The following is a 24,417-nucleotide window of genomic DNA, read 5'->3' on the forward strand; positions in this document are numbered from 1 at the left end:
TTCAAAGTTGTCCGATTTTGATAAAAATCTAGGTAAAGTCCCGTTCTCAGAACTGCGACTGTCGCCAGCGACACGTTAAAAGAACCAATGAAATTTGTACAAAATTCAAACATCTGTCAATTTTAAATTTAGTACAGCTCCCATTGGTCGTTTGAAGTGTCAATCAGTGTCGCTGTCGACACGACGCAGTTCTGAGAACGGGGCTTAAAGGTGTGGATCCGGTGGCTGACCTTGAAGGCCATATTTGCTGCATTTGATCATCGATACTACGCAAGCGCACATCTTCGATGTTGCCAAATTGCAGTTTATTTTCGAATTATTTGCAGTTGAAAATTTTTTTTTAATCAATAATACAAATTCTATATAATTAATTTTATAATTTCAGATTTATCTTGATATCCAAAATTAAGATAAGAAGGATAATAAAGATTGTGAATTGAAAGAGTTATGAATATATAAAATTGTAATAATAATAACATTTATTTATATATTTACATTAAAATTAAAAATTATCATGTACGGATTTTTCTTAATGGTTTTAAACTTATTAGAATTATTTTATTTCTTTCAAAGTTATTTAATTTTAGTTATTTACAGGCAACAATAGATTTTGATTATATGTATTGATGCTTTGAAATACTACCATGACGGAAGTCTTATTACAGAACAATAAACGTCAATGGGAGATAGAGGTGGCATTATCTTACCTATAATGTTACTAATATAAATATAGCGTTTATAATATTTATTTGAATTATATTTATTTTTTTTATTATTTTTTATTTTTTATATATATATATATATATATATATATATTATATATATATATATATATATATATATATATATATATATATATATATATATATATATATATATATATATATATATATATATATATATATATATATATATATATATATATATATATATATATATATATATATATATATTTTTTATTATAATAATTTCTTAAAAATATCAAGTTAGTGGATTGACAATTTTAGACATATATCTTTTATCGAAGAGTGTGTTGATAAGACTAAAATAAACTTTTATGTTTTATCTTTTTCTCTTTAGAAGGAGATGGTTTGTGTCGTAGAATACATTACAGCATTTAATATTGTGTACCCCTTTGATATTCTTTTTCTTAAGTTACTGCAATTCTTGTTTCCTATAGTGCCAAATCTTGACAATATGGTGAAGGTTGAGTCTTTGATCATTAGTTTTACACCTGTGTTTAATGCAAGACCAAATTAAGATTGGTTTGTAATTAGTTTGTGATTTATATTAAGATCTTTCTTATAATATTTGTCATATCTTAATCTTAATACTATATTATGCTTTGTCTGGAAAATAAATGTTAAAATATCTTAATTTTGCATATCCCATTCCATCCTTCCATTAGGAAAAATATGGTTTATAAATCATATTATGCTAAGAAAATCATATAAATTAGGTGTAAGAATAGAGAAATCTTAAGGTAGCAGAAAAATTAATGCAATATATGTATAAGCAGAATTAAACAAGTTAACTGTAAATGTTGCTCAAGCTGATTCTACAATTTTAATTACGGAGGCTAAAAGCACAGAATATCTAGCTACGCAACAGAAAAATACTCGAAATGAAAGAGCTAAAATTGCACAAATAGAATACTAGATGGCGCGACAATATCATAATCAAAATATAATTAGAAATTTTGAACTTTCGGTTTTGGATCGACGGCTCGTCGACGGCCTTATAGCTCGGCTAAATATGCACAGTTGCCAGATTCAAAGAGACTTGATTTGGCATCCCATTCTTTATTGTGTATAATGCAATATGTGTTTTCTTTCTATTCTTCTTTTCTTGTCAGATACACTTATATTAATTATTCCTTTGGCTATTAAAATAGTTTTAAGTATATTATTAAGGAAATGAAGATCGTTGTCATTTCCATGGAAATGTCCTCAATCAATATTCTGTGACAACTGGACGTCAGTCGATCATAATACGGTATATATTGACAAAACATATACATTTTAATATACACTACCTTATAATGTTAACTAAGAAAAAATACCTTTAATTACCTTAAAATTAATAATATACAGGGCTGATTGATAGTGATATTTATTAATGCTGGAACGTTAGTAATGAAATATAAGTTTAATAATAAATAAAGAAATTTATGCAGTACCAAAAATGTTAAAAAAATTAAACAATGCCTATAATAACAAATTTCTTCCGTTTGCCACGTTATTTATATAGACCTAGGTAGATTTTAAAAGTGACAGGGTACAATTAATAATATATTAGTTCGGCATAAAATTTGCTGTCATGACATCGAACAATAAATTAAAATTCGTAAAATAAATTAAAATTATTAAGTAAACAAATCTTTATAAAGAAACGCAAGTGTACAATCATTTGGGCCCAATCGAACTCAGGAAATGATATCATAATAGTGTACTATATTATGGGTACCACTCGATATACTTTAAGGTACCATAATATTGCAATGTCACCGAAGATCCGTAAGCGCACATCTCGATGTTGCCAAATCAGTAGCTTCATTTCGAATTCATTTTGCAGCTGAAAATTTTTTTAACTGGACAATACAAATTCTATATAATTAATTTTATAATTTCAGATTTATCCTTGATATCAAATTTAAGAACAATCAGACGCCATGAAATGGTAATTCATTAATATGATACTCATATTAAAGGTACCATTTATATACATCATAGTTCAATCATATTTTAAATACATAACCGAAGATACGTAGTATACCAAGTTTAGACCCAATCGAATGCAGGAAATGGTATCGTTATATGGTACTATATTAAGGTTACCACTTTATACTCATCATAGTACCATCATATTACAAAATCACCGAAAATACGTAGTATCCCAAGTTTACAAGCCCAATCGAACGCCATGTAACGTAATATAGTGACTATAATATGGTACCAGTTGATATGCTACACGGTACCATAATGCAATGTCATCAAAAATACTAAGTATATATATGGAAATATGAGCTCAATCGAACGCCAGAAATGGTATTGAAATATGGTACTATATTAAGGTACCAACTTTATATGGATATAAGTACCATCATATTACAATGTAACCGAAGATACGTAGTATATACAAGTTTAAGATATCCAATATATATATATATATATATATATATATATATATAGACACACGAACACAGTGGACAGAGCACGAAGAGACACGAAGAGGAGTGAAATATGGAGATGGGAATGAAATGTAGAATACACATAGCATGAAATGGTAATATCGTAGTATGATATTTTCATTATGGTACCCTTATTACTTGCTCCATATGTAGACCATAATATTACAAATATCACCAGATACGTAGTATCCCCAAATTTAAGCCCAATCGAGACGCCATGTACATAATATGGAGACTATATTATGGCACCAGATGATATGCATCATAGTGGTACCATCATATTACAATGTCACCGAAAATACGTAGTATACCAAGTTTAAGCCTTATTGCCGCCAGGTAACTTAATATTGCTATGTCATCAAATATGGTACCATAGGAGGTGCAAGCTTACACTTTATAGCTCCATATGGTACCCATGATATTACAATGTCACTGAAGATATGGTATACCAAGTTTAAGCCCAATCGAAACGCCATGTATCGTAATATAGTAATTATATATTATGGTATCACTTGATATGCTTCTGAAAAAACGGCGTCCACTTGGCTGGATGAAAAGGACGATCGATGATATTTCACCACCACCGGAATGCATATAAAATGACAGTGATATTCATTTCATAGCTATCAAAACATGTGGTATGGAAATATGAGCCACCAAGCAGGAAATGGAAATAAAATAAAATATGGACACACAGACACAATTTCCCGATTATACAATGGAGGAACTGGTGGTATGAACACAATCGAACGTCAGGAAGTGGTGTTATAATAATAGAACAATACTTATTATATTGTCGCCGAATTGGAATGAAAATTCAGGATTCGAATTATACTGGATCAAACGTCAGGAAGTGATTGTAATTTAGCTCATAAGATTTAAATTCCAACTAACATGGAAAACTGAAAAAAGGAAGCTCTGGATCTATTTTTAATACGTTTTAAATGATGTGTAGCAAATTTGAGTGGTGAAGCTTTTATCAGAGTATTACGATATGAATTACACAATGGCAACACTGCACAAATTCTGGTAAATTTTGTAGAAAACTGTTTTCTTTTAAGTTTATTGCCCCTCCTATGGACATGTAATTGGGAAACCACATCAAAATATCTGAGTTGGAGAATGACTTTAAAACCTCTTCTCACACTTACTAATTTTATACATGTAACGAGGCTTCTGTTGCGTAGCTAGATATTCTGTGCTAAAAGGCCTTTTAAGGCCTCCATAGTTTTGATGGAATGTTAAAAAAAACCTATTATGAACATGACATGGAGCTACAGCATTTAAAAATAAAAAAAAAACTTGGACACATCCCTTTTAATATTTACCGAATTTTTAATAAAACACTTTTTAAACGTATAGTTGCGTGTATAGCATAATAATGTAGAGCAATTAGATTAATTATAGGAATCTAGAATTGTATTTCTATTTAATTTTATTGACCATAAAAATACATAATAAGCGTTCACGTTTCATGTGTTGTGCGAAATATTAAAATAATAATATAAATAATATACCGCGTACTATGATTGAAAAAAATAGCGTCAGCGATAACTATGAAATGAAGATCGCTGATATTTTATATGGGAAATGTCCTCAATCGTCATTTCCCAGCCAACTGGACGCCGATTTTCGATCATAATTGTATATATTGACAAAAAAAACACAGAAAAGCACATATTTGATTTCTACTGAAAATAATTCCAAAATAACTTGCAATCTGGCAACATCGAAGATGTGCGCATGCGTAGTGTCTGTGACTATATGCAGCAAAAACTCGTTTCAAGGTCAGCCACCGGATCCACACCATTACCAAAATCTATATATAGGATGGCCATGGGTTAAAATGAAAGAAAAAAAATTGAGCTGTCAAATTTGACAGCTGTCAAAAAAATCTCAAAGTTATCCGATTTTGATAAAAATCGATATATTGGATGCTCCCTACCCCATAGTCGGTTTTCATCAAGAACAGTTAACCTAATAGGACTGCTCATTCAGCCAAAAGTGTCCGCCAGGTGCATGCGAAAACTACTCGCTTTGTGACGTCATTGTAGCCCTTGTCATTGTTCTCTTTCCTTGTCTAAGTTGTTATTAGTCCTTATCCGGCAACCAATAATACACACACGTGCATTATTGGTTACCGAATGCAAAACGTTCATTATTTAGTTTATTTATTTAAACACCTTATATGTATGCAGTATAGAAAATTAACTGTATAAATCGTATTAAATACTCGGATAATACATTTTAAGAACAGCAGTTCCCAGCATCACCTTTGTAAGAATTCTTTTAGAGTAATTCCATATTTTTGTTTTAAAATAATTAATAAAACAAAATCGTGAGCACTTAGTATGCACTTTGTCACAATCCACAACACAAAATGAACGTATTTATACACTCTATAGCTCTAAAACTTTAAAGGCACCTTTTTACATTTAAAATTGACAAAATAATTAACTCAAAATTTCTCAGCTGTTATTTTTATAAGTTTACCATAGGCAACTAATAATACACATCTATCATGAACAGGCCACGAAGCAAAGCCAATGAAGCACAGAATATCTAGACGCAATATTCTGTGCAACTCAGGTGGATGGACACTTCTATGGGAGAACTGGAAATGGTTGAAAACTTGACTACAAGCGATTTTCTAGGAATCTTCCTTACCGATAAATTATTGACAAGAGTGACAGATAAAACCTTGACAGCATTCTTTCCAGTATAACTGTTCATCTCTTTTCTTTCTAAAGTGTGCGTTGAAAGGAGACAAAAACAATTTTTTGCAAACCCATAATTTGTTATTCAGAACACCACTTTTCTCCTTGTCAGGTCGTTGACGTTGACTTGTCGCCATTTTTATTTCTTTTGTTTACATCGCTGCAGTTTGCTTTGTAAATTGAATACATAAATTATTTAGGGCAAATATAGGTTTTTGATAAAACTCCTTGGACTAACGATGTAGGTAAGTGTTGATAAATAAGTTTTTTCATCTTAACATGCTCATTGTCATTCTCCTGATTTAGGTGACAGAAAAGGATCATCAAATCAAATTGAATTTTATATTTTTCATCCCAGGGACTGATAATAAAATATATATTTTATGGATAATTCTTCCTAAATATCAACGAGATGGAGCCATCGGAAGAAAGGGACCATAGTACAAAACAGAAGGGTGATCTTTTCTTTCCACTTAGGGATATTGAAATTATTATATACTGTAGTCGTGTTCTGGTATTATGCTCTGAGAAATAGATTAAACAAAGAACAATAGATATAGCACTCTAGAGGAAAAGAGGCAATACCTGTACTCTCTCTCTGATATTTGTGAAAGCCATGGCAAAGTATTGTTGTAAATATCATCTTTTAATCAATCTGGAAACTTCGAGCAAAAAGATGACACTCAACTAATACCCTGACAGATATCAGAGATCTATATGGAGGTTCTTCCTCTCTTTTCCCTGGAATACTTTTAATTTATTATTCTTGTTTATCTAGATTTCTAAGAGCACTATGAACGAACTCAGCTTGTATGTTTGAAATAATCGTCCAGCTACTTTAAAAATGATGATCGGTTTTATTTTTCATTTATATAATCTTATAGATGGCTTCATTTCTAGTTTCATCGCATGACGCCATTTTTTCTAGTTTTGTTATAATTAATTTTGTCTCCTTGATCTACTCTTGTAACATTATTCTTTTTAATTTTATTAATTTATTTTGTTGGAATTAATTTCTGATGTATATTTTGATAACAATGATATTAAACATATTTTTAAAAAATGGTGTATTTTTGTGTTTTTATGTAAGGCCAAGTAATTAAAAATAAAATGAAGAATTAAAATTTTATATTTTTTTAAAGTTCCGCCATGTACATAATCTAGTCCTCGTAGTTCCTACAAGCGATATTGGGGGCGCTAGTAGCAGTAGACTTGTCAACAGTGTCAAATTTAAACGTCAATTTCACTTTCCAATATTTAGCAAGGCGCTCGCACTTCTCCTTGTGTATGTGTTTTGTGCTGTGCACGAAGCACGAAGGCTTTGACAAGGGCTACAATGGCTTCACAACTGTCAGCTGAAGCGCGGAAAGAGGCGAACGTACGTCTTATGAGGCTTATGAGGATGAGCAATCCTATTAGTTTATATGATTAATTTACCGTTCTTGGGTTTTCATTTTATTTGTCTCACATTTGAACTGTCAAATTTGACAGCTGTCGTTTTTTTTAAGTTCTCCTTTTTTAATGAAAATCGATATACATATTATTAGGATGCCCCTTGGATGCCCATAGGAAGTTATTTAAGAAAAAGAATTGAGTTTAAGTGTGTGGCTCTGAGAAACCAGCATAACTAAAAAGTAAAAAATAAATTTAAGAATAAAAACTTTTTAAAAACAAGGTTTTATTTAAATACATTAAAAAGAAAAAAAAATAAACTTTTATTATGGACTTATAACGTCATTACAGAATTTTATATTATATAAAAGCTTGTCGCCAGATGCGAGATTTGAGTGTACAGTTGCACTCATAAAAATCTGGTACGACAACTTTATCTTGTAATTCCTAATTCCTGTAATTCTTGTAATTCTAATATCTTGTAAACCTATTCATTATTCCTATCCAGGATAAATTCATCCAGTTTAGAAGAACATTTAAAAACTTTTTTGTTGGATATTACACATGGTACCGAAAATTGTCAAAATGATATTAAACATATTATTAAAAATGGTATTGCTTATTGTTTACGTATGTATGTCGTAATTAAAATAAAGTCAGAAGAATTAAAGACCTCTGTTCTTTTCTCTCTGAATTGTCATGAGTCATCCATAAAAATTAAAAATAGATACGGATAATCAGTAAATGGGGGCGCTATAGCAGGTAGACCTGTCAAGCAGTGATCCAAATATTAAAACTAAAGAATTTCGGACTTTCTTGTATTTACTAAACTACAAAAACCAAAATATATCACACACAACAAACAAAAATAAAAAACAAAAAAAATATCAATTAAAAAGAATGAAATAAATTAAGCTGCAAGGCTAATAAAGACTCAAAGCTGCTGTAACCCGTAAGGCCCTCGGATCTAAGGTCCTGATGACAACAAAAGACTACGTGATCGCCAATGACTGGACTACAACACTGGTTAATTCCCTTTGTTATTGCATATCAGCTGCATATATATATATATATATATATATATATATATATATATATATATATATATATATATATATATATATATATATATATATATATATATATATTAATAAAATTATACAAGTTTCTCGTCTTGAACTGCTAATATAGAAATTCCAATTCCACGCTGTGCCTGGGTCATAATGTGGATCAACCTGCTCTCACTACTGGTTTCGTGGGCCCCACCCCATCATCAGGTGAGCTTGGGTATTTCCACAAAACGATCGAGCACAGCAATAAAATATATAAATACGACTTGTCGTAAAGTAGCGGTAAGATATTAAGTCCCGCATCGCGAGATAGCGGCCTGCGTGCAATGGTAGTACTTTCTGTGCCACCGAGGCAACAACTATCGATAGTAAATAAAGGCTTTTTTCGGCTAGCCCAAAATATATAATGGAAAATAAATTTCTTGCAGTTTTTAGGTATAATAAAATTATACAAGTTTCTTGCCTTGAACTGCTAATATAGAAATTAATTCCACGCTGTGCTCGTCATAATGTGGATCAACCTGCTCTCACTACCGGTTTCGGGGCCCTACCCCATCATCAGGTGAGCTTGGGTATTTCCACAAAACGACGAGCACAGCGCAGAATATATAAATACGACTTGTCGTAAAGTAGCGGTAAGATATTAAGTCCCGTATCGCGAGATAGAGGAATTAATTTCTATATTAGCAGTTCAAGGCAAGAAACTTGTATAATTTTATTATACCTAAAAACTGCAAGAAATTTATTTTCCATTATATATTTTGGGCTAGCCGAAAAAAGCCTTTATTTACTATCGATAGTTGTGCCTCGGTGGTACGAAAGTACTACCATTGCACGCAGGCCGCTATCTCGCGATGCGGGACTTTCCATAATATGCACGTAGCGTTCCCGCCAAAGCGAGTTGGCCTGCCGTGTGATTTATATGCCGTGCAAGGACTGTATATATTCCATAGATAACAGAACTAATATATTCTAAAGGACTGTTCGATCGCGTCAAATCGCCGCTGTCGTAGTCGCAGTGGAATGCTACGTCACGCGCTGACCAGCGCTCCACAGTGCGGCGGATGGTTATTCTAGCGGGACAAAATCTCAAGAGCAATGTTTGGGACTTAAAATCTAAGAACGTAGCAAATGGTCTAATATATAGCAACTTTATGGTTAAATTTATTTATTTATTAACAACTTAATTTTATTAATAAATAAATACAAGATAATAAAACTAATGATATTATTCGTACATGACATTACACAAAACCGTATTGTAAACCATTGCCAAATACATAAAATTATGATATCAGGTGAAATACTTACAAAAAAATCTTTAGCAGTTATTTTTTAATTACTTTGTAATCTTGTGACACCCTCTATATTTTATTTTAAAAAATTATATTTTATTTTAAAAATATTAATTAAGATAGATATTTTAATTTTAATTTTAACACTCGGTAATTGTAAATTCATATACAGTAAGTATCTAAGACAATTTTATAAACTCAGTGCCTTTTGATGGAGTTGTTTTGTTTTTATACTATCCGATTGAAATGAAACTTTTTGGGCATTCACCTGTTAAGCTTGAACTCCCTGTGACTGTGACTACCTGTGTTGGTAACTATTGGTCACTCAAAAGATCTACATCATTCAATATATCGATATTTGAAAAAAAATGAAAGTTTGATATCTGGCAGAACAAAGGCAATGTAAAGGATTTTTAACAAATAATATACGTACAGTAGAAAAGTACATACCTTTGGCAATCTTCAACATAATTTGGCTTTGGAATAAAATGTATAAGCACTTGTAAATATTTTGTTTTCGTATGATCTCTGCCTTGCTGAGCAGAAAACGACCAAATTTGGTTGATAAAAATGTATCGAAATACAAAGAATATTCATGCATTTTTATATCAATTGGAATGTCTACTATTTATTCTTACAGTACACATTTTTTGGCTTATTTCTAACCAAACGCTTTTGTCCCGCTAAATTTATCTTGCAACGCAGTGTGCGCTCGTCCGTCAAAACAAAAATAAGTGTCACTGTCAAAGAATATTATAGTTTTAATATGGAGGGCTTAGACTCCATAAGTTTTAAGAACTCTCGTGTGGAAGCTTTAGTGATTTGTCATACGGTGGCGCTTTTGAACATAATCGAAGCCTGAAAATGCTAATATTTTAAATTTTGAGGACTACGCGCGGCGATATTTCGTACGGTGTTGCCAAACATATTTTATTTCTCGATATTTAAAGAAATATGTATTGATTATATATTTCGTATATTCGATAAAGTACATGAGGCATCCTAAGGCTATGAAAAAAAAAACGTAGCTATGAAAATAAAATTTTAGATTTTTAATTTTTTGTACCTTATAATAAAAATTACTTCATTCCAATAAAAAATTAACTAGTATGATTATGTGTTATCTGTGCTAGTATTAGGAAACTCGAGTAAATACGGAGAATATTAATTCGTTCTCTAAGATGAGCACTACTAAGTAATTTTTAAATTCGACCCATAAGGGGTGTAATTAGATAAAGGGATGTAATTATACAAAAAAAATCTGTAAATCTACTCTAGGAGTATAAACTTTTGCACAGATGTGGCGTATTTGAACATTGATAAGCGATTTTTGGAAATGTATAGCCTAAGTGTTAGTAGTGAAACTGGGGTGAAATTTTGTACAAAAAGTGTTAGTTCTAGGAGTATGAAATTTTGTACAGAGTTTCCTTAAGTGACGAAAGAGTGAGTACCTAGGAAGCTAATTTTGACATTCATCCCTTAGAAATAGGGATGAAAATTTGTACAAAAGGTTAAAATCGGTTTTAGAAGTATGAATTTTGCAGACGTTCCTTATGTAACGTAATTTAGCATTAAGAAGCAATTTTGGAAATTCGCCCTCTAAGGGTGTGAAGTGAGGGGTTGAACGTTCTGGAAACAATAGAAATTCTGTTCAAGGAATATGAGAATTTGCACAGAGGTTCCCTTTTATGTAGCGTAATTGAATAATTAAGTGATTTTGGAATTCATTCCTTAATAAGGTAAAACTAGGGGTGAAAATTTTGTATAATTTTTTATAAAAATCCGTTCTAGGACTAGGAGTAATGAAATTCTGTTCAGAGGTCCCTTAAATGATGAAAGTGAGTACCTAGAAGCGAATTTTAGGCATGCATCCCCTAAAAATAAGGGATGAAAATTTGTACAAAAAATTTGTTAAAATCGGTTTTAGAAGTATGAATTTTGCAGACGTTCCTTATGTAACGTAATTTAGCACTAAGAAGCAATTTTGGAAATTCGCCCTCTAAGGGTGTGAAATGAGGGGTTGAAACGTTCTGGAACAATAAATTCTGTTCAAAGGAATATGAGAAATTTGCACAGAGGTTCCTTGGTGTAGCGTAATTGAATAATTAGAGTTGATTTTGGAATTCATTCCTTAGGGGGGTAAAACTAGGGGTGAAAATTTGTATAATTTTTATGTAAAATCCGTTCTAGGACTAGGAGTATGAAATTCTGTTCAGAGGTCCCTTAAATGATGAAAGTGAGTACCTAGAAGCGAATTTTAGGCATGCATCCCCTAAAAAATAAGGGATGAAAATTTGTACAAAAATTTGTTAAAATCGGTTTTCGAAGTATGAATTTTGCAGACGTTCCTTATGTAACGTAATTTAGCACTAAGAAGCAATTTTTGAAATTCGCCCTCTAAGGGTGTGAAATGAGGGGTTGAACGTTCTGGAACAATAAATTCTGTTCAAGGAATATGAGAATTTGCACAGAGGTTCCTTATGTAGCGTAAATTGAATTAATTAGAGTGATTTTTTGGAATTCATTCCTTAAGGGGGTAAAACTAGGGGGTGAAAATTTGTATAATTTTTTATGTAAAATCCGTTCTAGGACTAGGAGTATGAAATTCTGTTCAGAGGTCCCTTAAATGATGAAAGTGGGAGTACCTAGAAGCGAATTTTAGGCATGCATCCCCTAAAAAGATAAAGGGATGAAAATTTGTACAAAAATTTGTTAAAATCGGTTTCCTAGAAGTAATGAATTTTGTAGACGTTCCCTATGTAACGTAATTTAGCACTAAGAAGCAATTTTGGAAATTCGCCCTCTAAGGGTGTGAAATGAGGGGTTGAACGTTCTGGAACAATAAATTCTATTTCTAAGGAATATGAGAATTTGCACAGAGGTTCCTTATGTAAACCGTAATTGAATAATTAGAGTGATTTTGGAATTCATTCCTTAAGGGGGTAAAACTAGGGTGAAAATTTGTATAATTTTTATGTAAAATCCGTTCTAGGACTAGGAGTATGAAATTCTGTTCAGACGTCCCCTTAAATGATGAAAGTGAGTACCTAGGGAAGCGAATTTTAGGCATGCATCCCCCTGAAAAATAAGGATGAAAATTTGTACAAAAATTTGTTAAAATCGGTTGTAGAAGTATGAATTTTGCAGACGTTCCTTATGTAACGTAATTTAGCACTAAGAAGCAATTTTCGGAAATTCGCCCTCTAAGGGTGTGAAATGAAGGGTTGAACGTTCTGGAACAATAAATTCTGTTCAAGGAATATGAGAATTTGCACAGAGGTTCCTTATGTAGCGTAATTGAATAATTAGAATGATTTTTCGAATTCATTCCTGGTAAGGGGTAAAACTAGGGAGGTGAAAATTTGTATAATTTTTTATGTAAAAATCCGTTCTACGACTAGAGAGTAGGAAATTCTGTTCAGAGGTCCCTTAAATGATGAAAGTGAGTACCTAGAAGCGAATTTTAGGCAATACATCCCCTAAAAAAATAAGGGATGAATATTTGTACAAAAATTTAATTTAAAAAATCAGGTTGTAGAAGTATGAATTTTAAATACGTCTCCTTATGTAACGTAATTCTAGCACTAAGAAGCAATTTTTTGGAAATTCGCCCTCTAAGGGTGTGAAATGAAGGGTTGAACGTTCTGGAACAATAAATTCTGTTCATGGAATATGATGATGATCATATATGATGATTTGCACAGAGGTTTATTATGTAGTGTAATTGAATAATTAGAGCGATTTTGGAATTCATTCCTTAAGGTAAGTAAAACTAAGGGTAAAAATTTGTATAATTTTTATGTAAAATCCGTTCTAGGACTAGGAGTATGCAATTTTTGTACAGAGGTCCCTTAAGTGATGAAAGTGTAAAACCCAGAAGAAAATTTTGGACATGCACCCCCTAAAAATAAGCACTTCCTATAAAACAATTAAAATAAAAAAAAAATTGTCTAAAAAAATAAAAAAAAAGTTAGTGGGCCACCTATCAATACTTAGGGTATAAAAAATAGATAACCTAGGAATAGGTTGTGACCAAAACCAAACCAAACTGACCTACTGAATATACATATAAAATTTTATCAAAAATCGGTCTAGCCGTTCTCGGAGATGGTAACAAAAAATTAAAAAAAAACAACCTTATTAAAATATAGGGAGATGATGGTGGAACGGTGAAAAAAATTTAGGGTTATTTGTATTTATTAATGCCAACTAAAAATAAAAACATTTTTTTTCAAAAATAAAAAATGAGGGTGGGCTACCCTACTGCACATAAGGGTATAAAAATAGATAACAACCTATTCTTAGACGTTACTGAATATACATATATAAAATTTTATCAATATCGGTCAAAGCTGTTTCACGGATGGTAACAAAAAAAAAAACAACCCTATTAAAAAAATAGGGGGATGATGGTAGAACAGTGAAAATTTTGGGTTTTTGTATTTTTAATGCAAAAATAAAAATAAAAAATATATTTTCAAAATATAAAAAAATGGGAATGGGCTACCCTTATCATAAGGGTATAAAAATAGATAAATAAACTATTTTCAGACCTACCAATATACATAATAAAATTTCATCAAAATCGAAGCAAAACCGTTTCGGAAATGGTAACAAGAAACTTTAAAAAAACAACCCTATTAAAAATAGGGGATGATGGTAGAACGGTGAAAATTTAGAGTTGTTTGTATTTTTAAGGCCAAATAAACAAATCTTTTTTTTTTTCAAAAAATAAAAATGAGGGTAGGCTACCCTCTCGGCTACCCTTATCACTTAAGGGTATAAGAATAGATAACAACCCATTCTTAGACGTACTGAATATACATACATATAAAATTTTATCAAAATCGGTCAATCGGAGATGGTAACAAAAAACTTAAAAAAAACAACCCTATTAAAAAATAGGGATGATGGTAGAACGGTGAAAATTTAGGGTTGTTTGTATTTTTTAATGCCAAATAAAAAAATTAAAATTTTTTTTTTCAAAAATAAAAAAATTAGTGGTCTACCCTTACCATTTAGGGTATAAAAAAATAGATAACAAACTATTTTCAGACCTACTCAATATACTTATAAATTTCATCACAATCGGCCAAGCCGTTTCGGAGATGGTATCAAAAAAAACAACCCTATTAGAAATAGGGGATAATGGTAAAACGGTGAAAGGAATTTAGAGTTGTTTGTATTTTTAAGGCCAAATAAAAAAATATTTTTTTTTCCAAAAATAAAAAATGAGGGTGGGCTACCCTCTCGGCTACCCCTTATCACTTAAGGGGTATAAGAATAGATAACAACCTATTCTTAGACGTACTGAATATACATATAAAATTTTATCAAAATCGGTTAAGCCGTTTCGGAGATGGTAACAAAAATCTTAAAAACAACCCCTGTTTAAAAATAGGGGATGATGGTAGAACGGAAAAATTTAGGGTTGTTTGTATTTTTAATGCCAAAAAAAAAATTAAAAATATTTTTTTTCAAAAAATAAAAAATGGGGGTGGGCTACCCTTACCACTTAAGGTATAAAAAATAGACAACAAACTATTTTCAGACCTACTCAATATACATAATAAAATGTCATCAAAATCGGCCAAGCCGTTTCTGAGATGGTATCAAATAAAACAACCCCTATTAGAAAATAGGGGGATGATGAGTAGAACAGTGAAAATTTAGAGTTGTTTGTATTTTTAAGGTATTAAATAAAAAAAATTATTTTTTTCCAAAAATAAAAAAATGAGGGTGGGCTACCCTCCTCGGCTACCCTTATCACTTAAGGGTATAAGAATAGATAACAACCCATTCTTAGACGTAACTGAATATACAAATAAAATTTTATCAAAATCGGTTAAGCTGTTTCGGAGATGGTAACAAAAATCTTAAAAAACAAACCCCTGTTAAAAAAAAAAATAGGGATGATGGTAGAACGGGTGAAAATTTAGGGTTGTTTGTATTTTTAATGACAAATAAAAAAAATTAAAATATTTTTTTTTTCAAAAAGCAAAAAAAAAATGGGGTGGGCTACCCTTATCACCTTAAGAGTATAAAAACAGATAACAACGTATTCTCAGACCCACTGAATATTACATATAAAATTTCATCAAAATCGATCAAGCCGTTTCGGAGATGGTAACAAAAATTAAAAAAACATCCCCTATTAAAAATAGGGATGATGGTAGAACGGTGAAAACTTAGGGTTGTTTGTATTTTTTTAATGCCAAAATAAAAAAAATAAAAATATTTTTTTTAAATAAAAAAATGGGAGTGGCTACCACCTTATCCCTTAAGGGTATAAAAAATATAACAACCTTGTTTTCAGACCTACTCAATATACTTATAAAATTTCATCAAAATCGGCTAAGCCGTTTCGGAGATGGCAACAAAAAAATGAAAAACAAACCTCTATTAAAAATAGGGATGATAGCAGAACGGTGAAAATTTAGGGTTGTTTGTATTTCTTAATGCCAAATAAAAATAAAAAAACATTTTTTCTTTTCAAAAACTAAAAAAAAGAGGGTGGGTTACCCTCTCGGCTACCCTTATCAGTTAAGGGTATAAAAATAGATAACAACTTATTCTTAGACGTATTGAATATACATATAAAATTTTATCAAAATCGGTTAAGCTTGTTTCGGAGATGGTAACAAAAATTAAAAAACAACAACCCTATTAAAAAATAGGGATGAAAGAAGAACGGTGATAGAACAATTGAAAAATTTAGTGTTGTTTGTATTTTTTAATGCCAAATAAAAAAAATAAAATATTGTTTTCACAAAATAAAAAAATGAAAGTGGACTCCACCTATCATTTAAGGGTATAAAAAATATATAACTACCTATTCTCAGACCTACTGAATATACACATATAAAATTTCATCAAAAATCAGCTAAGCCGTTTCTGAGGAGTAATACAGTAACCAAAACTGTAACACGGGAATTATATAAGATAATATTATATGTAAACTGGCGGAGTGCGGAGAACGGAAAGACTGATTATAGCAATAGAATAAATTTGAAACTATAATTTAAAACTATTCAAGAAAGTACACACAAAACAAGGCAACGCCGCGCGTCTATTCGTTCAATTCCGAGCAAAATAGCGAGGCTCCACGAAGTTGGGGCCTCGCTCGCCAAAGCGAGGCCCCATCGACAGGTCAGATTTTGATGCCAGACGAGACTTCTAGGGTATTAAGATATTCTTTGTCACTGTCTAAAACTTTTGGCGCGAAATGCAACTGGGTCATTAGATGACGTAGAAAAACTGACAGTGCAGGAGGATAGGAATCGAACAATCCATATCTCTATATAGTATCCTTGCCTATCGCGCACCGCTCCTTTCAGAACCGTTCTCGAGTAGCCCCAGGGCGTAAAGCCCGGAACTCGAAGTTCGCGAATGGAGGACAGCAAGTGTAGCTGGTGACATACTGGTGATACGTCGTCGTTCTGAGAACGGGGCTTCAGAGAACTAGAATCATGATTAAAAACGATTTTATACCGATGTTCCAATGACTAAAAAACAAAAAGCACAAAAAGTGACATTGGGCGCGTTCAGGGACGGTCAGCGGCTGAGTAAACGGTTTCCCTAAACCTTATTCAAAGCCCTAAACGGTCGTCTCTTTTTACACGCAAAAATAGTCAGCCGCTGAGCAAAATACTCAGCGATCGGTCAGCCGCTGTGTTCCATGAAAGCGCACATTAATTTTTTTTTATTAAAATCATATTAACATTTTTTATTTAAAAAACAGTAGTTATTATCTGTGTTATTACGGTAATTTTCTGGGTAATTTTTAACTAGCTCATTCGAATTAATTTCAAATTTACCATAAGTTAGATATAAAATATTAGGAATAATTATAATAGAAAATAAATATTATAAGGTAGATAATTATTTTTTATTATTTTTATGATGTATAACAGTATCATAAGATAATCACATTATAATATAAATATATAATATTTTAATATCTAAAAATACATTTACAGTTGATATTCAAATCAGTAGTTGAGCTGAGTTGAGATTCTTGATTAAAATTGAGCAACAAAACAAAAAACTAAAAATAAGAAAACTCACTCTTGTCAAAAGTATTAATAAAAAAAACAGATAGTTAAATAACGATACACTTGTTGCAAAAAAAAGGTTTAAACAAATAAAAATCAGAAATCAACATTAAAAATGAGAACCTCTATATAGGCGTAGCTAAAACACGTAGTGGAGTCTTTCTATCAACTCCAGGCGTTCTACAGAGTCTTTTTGGTGTTTTTACAGTAAGCGGTACTTTAATATATGGCATATTTTGATTCTGACCTCTTCGTGGTGACGATATCGCTTTTTCAATGCCATTCAGATCTCTACGAGGTGTAGTCATCTCTGTATAATCCTAAAACACAAATAACTTTAATCTGATCTTTATTTGTGCACATGGTTTTATTAAAATACCTGTAATATATCACTGGAACTAGTCTCTTTATTGCTTTTGATATACTGTTTTCCCAGAGCTTGTAGTTTTTGCTTTTGAGAAACGTTTCCATACTTACGTCTCGGAGAAATGCTATTTTTCTTATATTTTTTCTCTTCAGATCTTAAAGCTCTTATCCTAGAATTTTATTAGATATAAATAAACAATTTAGCACTATCAGGCTTGGTGCATTTCAGCTGATTACAAAAAATTTCGACCGCAGCGCTGTATACGGCAGAAATCAGAAATTTTCGCTATGTATTTCACGCCGAGCCGTCCCGATTACAGTTCATGTTGATCGCATTAAAATAATATTGAGATCGTTGCTTTATCATAATAATCAAGTATTTTAGTTTTTTGCTAGTGAAGTTATTGAAACTATAAAACACTCAGGTATAATAAAAAATAAGTTAAAAAGAATCCGAACTAGGCGCCGCGCCGTGTTGTGTTGTGACGATTTCAAATGTTAATAAAATTGCAGAAAATATGTTAACGCGTAAAGGAGAGCGTAATTAGGGCGTTGTTGGGTGCAATAACATTCAATAACTCAACTTTCCCGGATATTCAACTGTTCCGAAACAGCATTTTATAGCTTCATAGTTCTTACACCGATTTGATCAAAAGCAAAAATGGATTCAAGCAGTTCGACGAAACAAGTGAGTAAACAAAACAAAGTGCTCGTTACATAATCAAAAAACTATATGGACATATACAGTACGTCTATCCGTTCTGTAGCTACGGGGCATCCGTAAGAGGGGAAACGATATTCTCTTGACGTTTCTCGTAAAAAATTAGACGATGCGTCCCATCAAAAAAAAAATTGACAAATTTGCAAGTAGCCAATGAAATGAGTGGATGGAGTGTTTTCTGCCGTTTCTATTTAGGTACGGATTTATAAAATATATTGCTGTTTATTTAAATATTTTTGTCCGCATTCTTTGCATAGACACAGATCCAGTAGACGTACTTTACTATGAGAGGATAAAATATAATTTGCAATATTAATGGTATACTTTTTTTAATCCACTAGTGATTAAATGTTTTATGAACATCTAAAATTATAATTATGTACCTTTAAAAAATTTCGTTATAGCCGAAGTAGCCTCAATTATGCCCCACTAGCAAAACCGGTGATAAAATTATGCTCGCTACCGTAGCTGAACTCATCTAATTCTTTTTTAACTGGAATAATAAATTATAATACAAGTTAGACTTTCTGAAGGTATCAAAATATTTACTTTTTTATTTTTATTTTTAGAATTTTCACAAATTATACTTCCTAACACTTTTAGAATAATTTAATAATACATTTTTCGTATACTCGCTATTGGTATATGCTAGTTTACTACGATATTCTCCGATGGTGGCAGCACCGGCGGAGAATGCACCAAGCCTATAGCCGATATAGCCCCAATTATGCCCCACTAGCAAAACTGGTGCATAAAACTATGCTCGTTACTGTAGTTGAGCTCATCTAAAAAGTTTTTTTAGCTGAAATAATAAATTATAATACAAGTTAGACCTTCTGAAGATATCAAAATATTTACTTTTTTATTTTTATTTTTAGAGTTTTTACAAATTATACTTCCTAAAACTTTTAGAATAGTTATATAATAAATTTTTCGTATACTCGCTATTTAAACCCTTGTATTTGTATATATTAGTTGTTTACGATATTCTCCGATTGCGGCAGCGCCGGCGGAGAATGCACCAAACCTATATAGTTTTTCTTTAAGGTATAATATAAAATGATGACAATAAACTGCCAACAAGCACGGACTTTTACGCGTCTCTTCCCATTTTTTACTTTTTGGTGAAAAAAAAAACCGTACAAATTAATAAAAACACGTTAAAAACTAATAAAAATAGATATGTCTCTACCTTCCCGACATACATGTTCTATACGTAGAAAATGCACCTCATAAAAACTAGTTTCCGTACATGTAAAAAACTAGTTTTTACGGAAAGGTTTTATCCTCCTATTCCTGGCTCTTTCTACAGTTCCTAAATTCATAAGATCTCAACCGCCACACTTTGCGCCAAAAAATTTAAATTTAAACTTATTTACAATACAAACCTATGAGACATTCTAGTAGAGTCACTACTTTTAACAGATATACCATTACCAGATCTGTTTATAGACCTTTTTATCGAACTGGGTTGAGATTGTGAAGATTGATTTGAAGATATAGAAGAATCACAGTCTTTTAAGTTATCAAACAAGCTAAAAAGTAATAATTATAGAATTGGAAAAAAATATTTACAAATGAAAAACTTACCGTGCTTTGGCTCTCACCATACCCATATTCTGACTTCTCAGTTTAGCCACAGAAGCCCTACCATTAGCGGACACGTCTTGCGGACTACTAGGGCTGGTAAAGAAACCCTCTGCACTGATCCAATGATCCGATGACGTCGCTGTCGTGTCAAAACTCGTAGAGCCGGATACGTTGGTTGAAATCTGAGGGCTCGATTGTGGCAAGTTCTTAGCGTTTCCTGTAAAGGTCGTAGGGCTTCTTGGTTTGAGTCCTAGGGATCTTTTAGACATTGCAGGCGATTTTTGTAATGTTGGAGTTAAGTCTGTTGCATCCTGTTTTTTCCTCGTTATCTCGATCCTAGGAATGAGGGACACTGTCCCTACGTGCCAGGACTGGTTCCTAACGACCTGAGCCCCTTTTTTCTCTCTTTCTGTCGACCTTCTTCTAATACTCCCTATTTTTCGAGCGCTGGGAGATCGAATTATCTTATTATCTGCGCTCCTGCGAATTCTGAGATCCCTGCTTAGCCTCCTAGCTAGCTGATCTGTGATGGGACTGATCGAAGCCGACTCTAAAGTTTTTTTGTAAGCGGTTTGGACGTTTTCTATGTTGTTATTGTCCATAAGTTGTTTCTGAAAATAAAAATGTAGATATTTAAAAAGTATATCGATAATATCAGTATACCGGATGCGTCTCAAAAGTGGCACACCTCTATAAGTTTTTATTTTTTCAGATAGAAAAACAAGATTTAGTAGTTCATATGCTAGTATATGACATAAATTTGGATTGATTGACATATTCAATTATTTTCGGTCACTTCCTGTTTCACCGGAAATGACTACAACTTTTGATTTTTAAATGGCACCCTCGGTATTTTTTTTACTTTATTCGATAGAAAATGGCACTCTGAATGACATATAATATGTCAACTTTTGACATTTTTGCTTAAAAATAAATTGTATTTTAAATTTCAATCCAGAGTGCCATGGCTGTGTTAAAAACACTAATTTTTAATTAAGGAGCTTTGGAAAAATAGATTTTATCGTCTAATATTTTTCGTGTCTTACCCTGGCCAGTTAAAAGATGCCTAAATCGTATTTTTAATCATATCTCAATTTTCTCAAATGGAACGAGGGTGGCCCATTAGCATGGTGAAACAAGAAGTGACTGAAAAGAATTGAATAGGTTATGGAACTGAAAAGTTCGATCTCTGCCGATTTTCTATTAGTTGCGTTTAGTCGTATGTACGCACTGTAGCTGTAAACTTTATTTTATAAAATAAAGAAAGCTCCATTTGCTTTTAAATTATATTTGTGCCTTTTAGTTAAAGCCCTCTTTCTATAAATCCTATAGAGTTGAGCCACTTTTGAGACGTACTCGGTATTGATACTTCAAAAAAAATCGATAAGTTCCTACATCTCGATCTGAGAAATAAAATCGTGTATATTTAAAAAATCGATTCTTTTCGACTTCAGTATCAATATTTTTACACATCCCTACCTGGGTTTCCACTGTTCTAGTATCCATAGTATGTGCATTTTCCAACTCCAAAGAGATTCGTCTTTCTATTTCTGTAATCCTATTTTTAAAATCCTCATACTCCACTTTAGGTACTCTAATGTAGTCCGGCTCCTCTAGTTTCAAACCGAGATTCTTTTGTGATAGCATGAGTTCTTTTTTAGTACCAGCACAAGAGTTCCGTTTTTTCTTTCTATTTGTGTTACAACAAATAATTTTAATTGCCTTATTATTATAATTATTTATCTCTGTTGGCTCACCTCAAGTTGGCAGCATTACTCACAGCAGACCATCTTCTTTCCAACAAAGATTTGGCGCCCAAACTGTTCCTTCGTGTAGGTATTTCATCTTCTTTTAAACTCTTCATACTTTTGCTTCTCATGTACCAGTGCATTTTCTTTTCCTTGTGACTAAGAGAAGAAATCTCATATTTTGAATTTTTATAAAATATTTCAGTTTACATTTTTTACTTTTATTTATTAATATCAAAAACTTACATGTTATCACATTCTGGGTCCAGATTTAGGACACTATTCGTCTTTAAACCACTAAAACATTGTAACTCTTAAATCAAAATAACATATTTAATACTTTGAAACGTACTTTGGATTCACGCTGACCGGAGTCCTGGTTGGACTAAAGGGTGTATTTAATAGGGCACAATCAGGCAATTTTGTTAAAACATCTTTCCTAGATTGAAAAAAAAACATTTGTTACATAAAAATGGTATAAATAAAATAATTACTATACTTTTTTTTCAGTGACAACCCACTCTCTGCCTTCCTTTTCTTCAAATATGATACAGTAGGCGTTAACAAATCAGGTGTAACTATATTATTTCCAATTAAATCTTCATCTGACTTACTACTGACAATTTTCTTTAGACCACTGAACATTCCTATGTATAAAAATGTGTTAAAATATAGTTTAAATCAAGCAAGTAAAAATAGTTTTTAGTTCTTTTCTATTTAGTAAACTATTTACTTGTTAACGAACCACTTCTCCTTTTATTTTTTCTTCTTTTTTCAGACTCAGCTTCTCTTATTTGTCCCACTTGTTCTATTATATTGTCAGGAATAACTCCAATATTCTTAGAATTTTCTATTAACAATTTTGTTATATCACATATCTTTGTAATCATAAGAGAGGATTTTGGAACCATTTTCTCATCAATAGGAAATATATTAGGCCCTACCAAAATCGATAGGTTTCCAAAATTCATTTTGTTACATGAAGAATATCCAGCCACTTCATAAAAAAACTAGAATAATTTAATAAAAAAAAATTGAGACTGACCAAAATAAAAATCCAACTTTACCTGCATTAAATAAGATAAAACATTTAAATTTTCACTTGGCAACAATAAACACGACAACAACAAAGATTCTAACTTGTTTTCAACTATGCTACAGCGTAAAAACAGCTCATGGTAATTAGATGGAATGAGTGGTTCTGGTAGTTCTCTTAAAAAACATTTTAAAACCACTGCTATATCTATTACATGGTGTTCATCTCCTAAACTACAGCCACGGTCAAGCAACAACTAGAAAAATAAATTTTCATTCGTTGTTAATATTTAAACAACTGCAAAATTACTTTGATTTCATTTTGTCGAGATTTTGAGCCCTCCTTTCTAAAAATTCCTTCAGTCTGTACTCTGGATAAAATGTAAGTACATAATTCATGAATTCTCTTTGGTATTGTCAGTTGTTGACCATTTGATAATGTTACTGTCTCAGTCTCCAAGTTAACTAATGGCACTTTAAAGAATTTTTTTCCATATCTAGTTATCTAAAACAACAAAATTATAGCAGATTATAGTCTTTTGTATTCATTCCACAATGCATTCTACTCCTGTGTAAGAATATTTACCTGAGGGGGTGGACGCCCCTTTTTTGGTCTATATTTGATACCATCCTTTCTTAAATGCTGTATGGCAATGTTTCGAATTTCTTCCTTTTTATTCACATCGTTAATAAACATTTTTAAAGCTATTCTTGACTATTAGGTATAAAAACAAACAACACTCAGCATCTCGGCAACATTCTTTTTTGAAATTTGAAACATACCAAATGACATATGACATGATTGACATTTATTTTACCGTCAAATTATCAGCTACTATTGGACAATGGATGGCGGTTTTTATAAATTTTTTAACGGTCACATACATACATTTAAAAATTAAACATTTTATTATTTATAACAATCAAAAATGAAAACGATTAATAGTAATAGTAACCAGATAGTAACCAAGTAAACCCAAAGATTAACGCCAATCTTATGCCTATTTGTTATACAGGGTGTTTCAAAACAAATACGAAAAACTTTAGGGGGTGATTCCTTGTTCAAAATAAAGGGTAGTTTGCTTTATAAACGTTGGGTCAAAAGTCAACCATTAGGTTGGTAGGTACCATAATGTTTTTATTTTTTATCTTGAAAACGAAAAGAGATAGATTAATGAAATTTTATGGAAGCATTACTGTTATGAAAACACACTTTCTGGTAATTTTTTCACTTTTTTA

At 31.7% G+C, this 24,417-nt stretch overlaps 1 protein-coding gene across 2 annotated transcripts; it reads right to left on the reverse strand.

Moving 5' to 3' along the window:
- Positions 1-17,628: 17,628 nt before the first annotated feature.
- Positions 17,629-23,962, reverse strand: LOC115882610. 2 transcript variants are annotated; one of them, XM_030900814.1, is made up of 13 exons: positions 23,765-23,962; positions 23,489-23,683; positions 23,211-23,435; positions 22,889-23,153; positions 22,643-22,790; positions 22,496-22,582; positions 22,390-22,440; positions 22,153-22,302; positions 21,875-22,085; positions 20,396-21,006; positions 20,194-20,340; positions 18,098-18,254; positions 17,629-18,038 (listed from the first exon to the last, which is right to left on the reverse strand). In XM_030900814.1, the coding sequence occupies exons 1-13, from the start codon at positions 23,873-23,875 to the stop codon at positions 17,844-17,846; spliced, it is 2,553 nt and encodes an 850-aa protein (XP_030756674.1). In that variant the 5' UTR covers positions 23,876-23,962; the 3' UTR covers positions 17,629-17,843. The 2 variants fall into 2 exon arrangements, with proteins under 2 accessions (XP_030756674.1, XP_030756666.1); XM_030900806.1 differs by having other exon boundaries at positions 22,877-23,153.
- Positions 23,963-24,417: the final 455 nt, after the last annotated feature.

This window comes from Sitophilus oryzae, unplaced genomic scaffold (genome assembly GCF_002938485.1).
Source record: "Sitophilus oryzae breed Bouriz unplaced genomic scaffold, Soryzae_2.0 scaffold_1112_pilon_pilon, whole genome shotgun sequence".
Lineage (NCBI taxonomy): Eukaryota > Metazoa > Arthropoda > Insecta > Coleoptera > Curculionidae > Sitophilus > Sitophilus oryzae.

What these genes read in the sequence shown, in the direction of transcription:
- LOC115882610 (XM_030900806.1), bottom strand. Translation starts at nt 23,875, where the DNA reads ATGTTTATTAACGATGTGAATAAAAAGGAAGAAATTCGAAACATTGCC. An exon ending in GAGAAGTGGTTCGTTAACAA is followed by an intron (nt 22,791 to 22,876) that starts GTAAATAGTTTA and finishes TTTTATACATAG; the next exon opens with GAATGTTCAGTGGTCTAAAG. An exon ending in GACCCAGAATGTGATAACAT is followed by an intron (nt 22,303 to 22,389) that starts GTAAGTTTTTGA and finishes TTCTTCTCTTAG; the next exon opens with TCACAAGGAAAAGAAAATGC.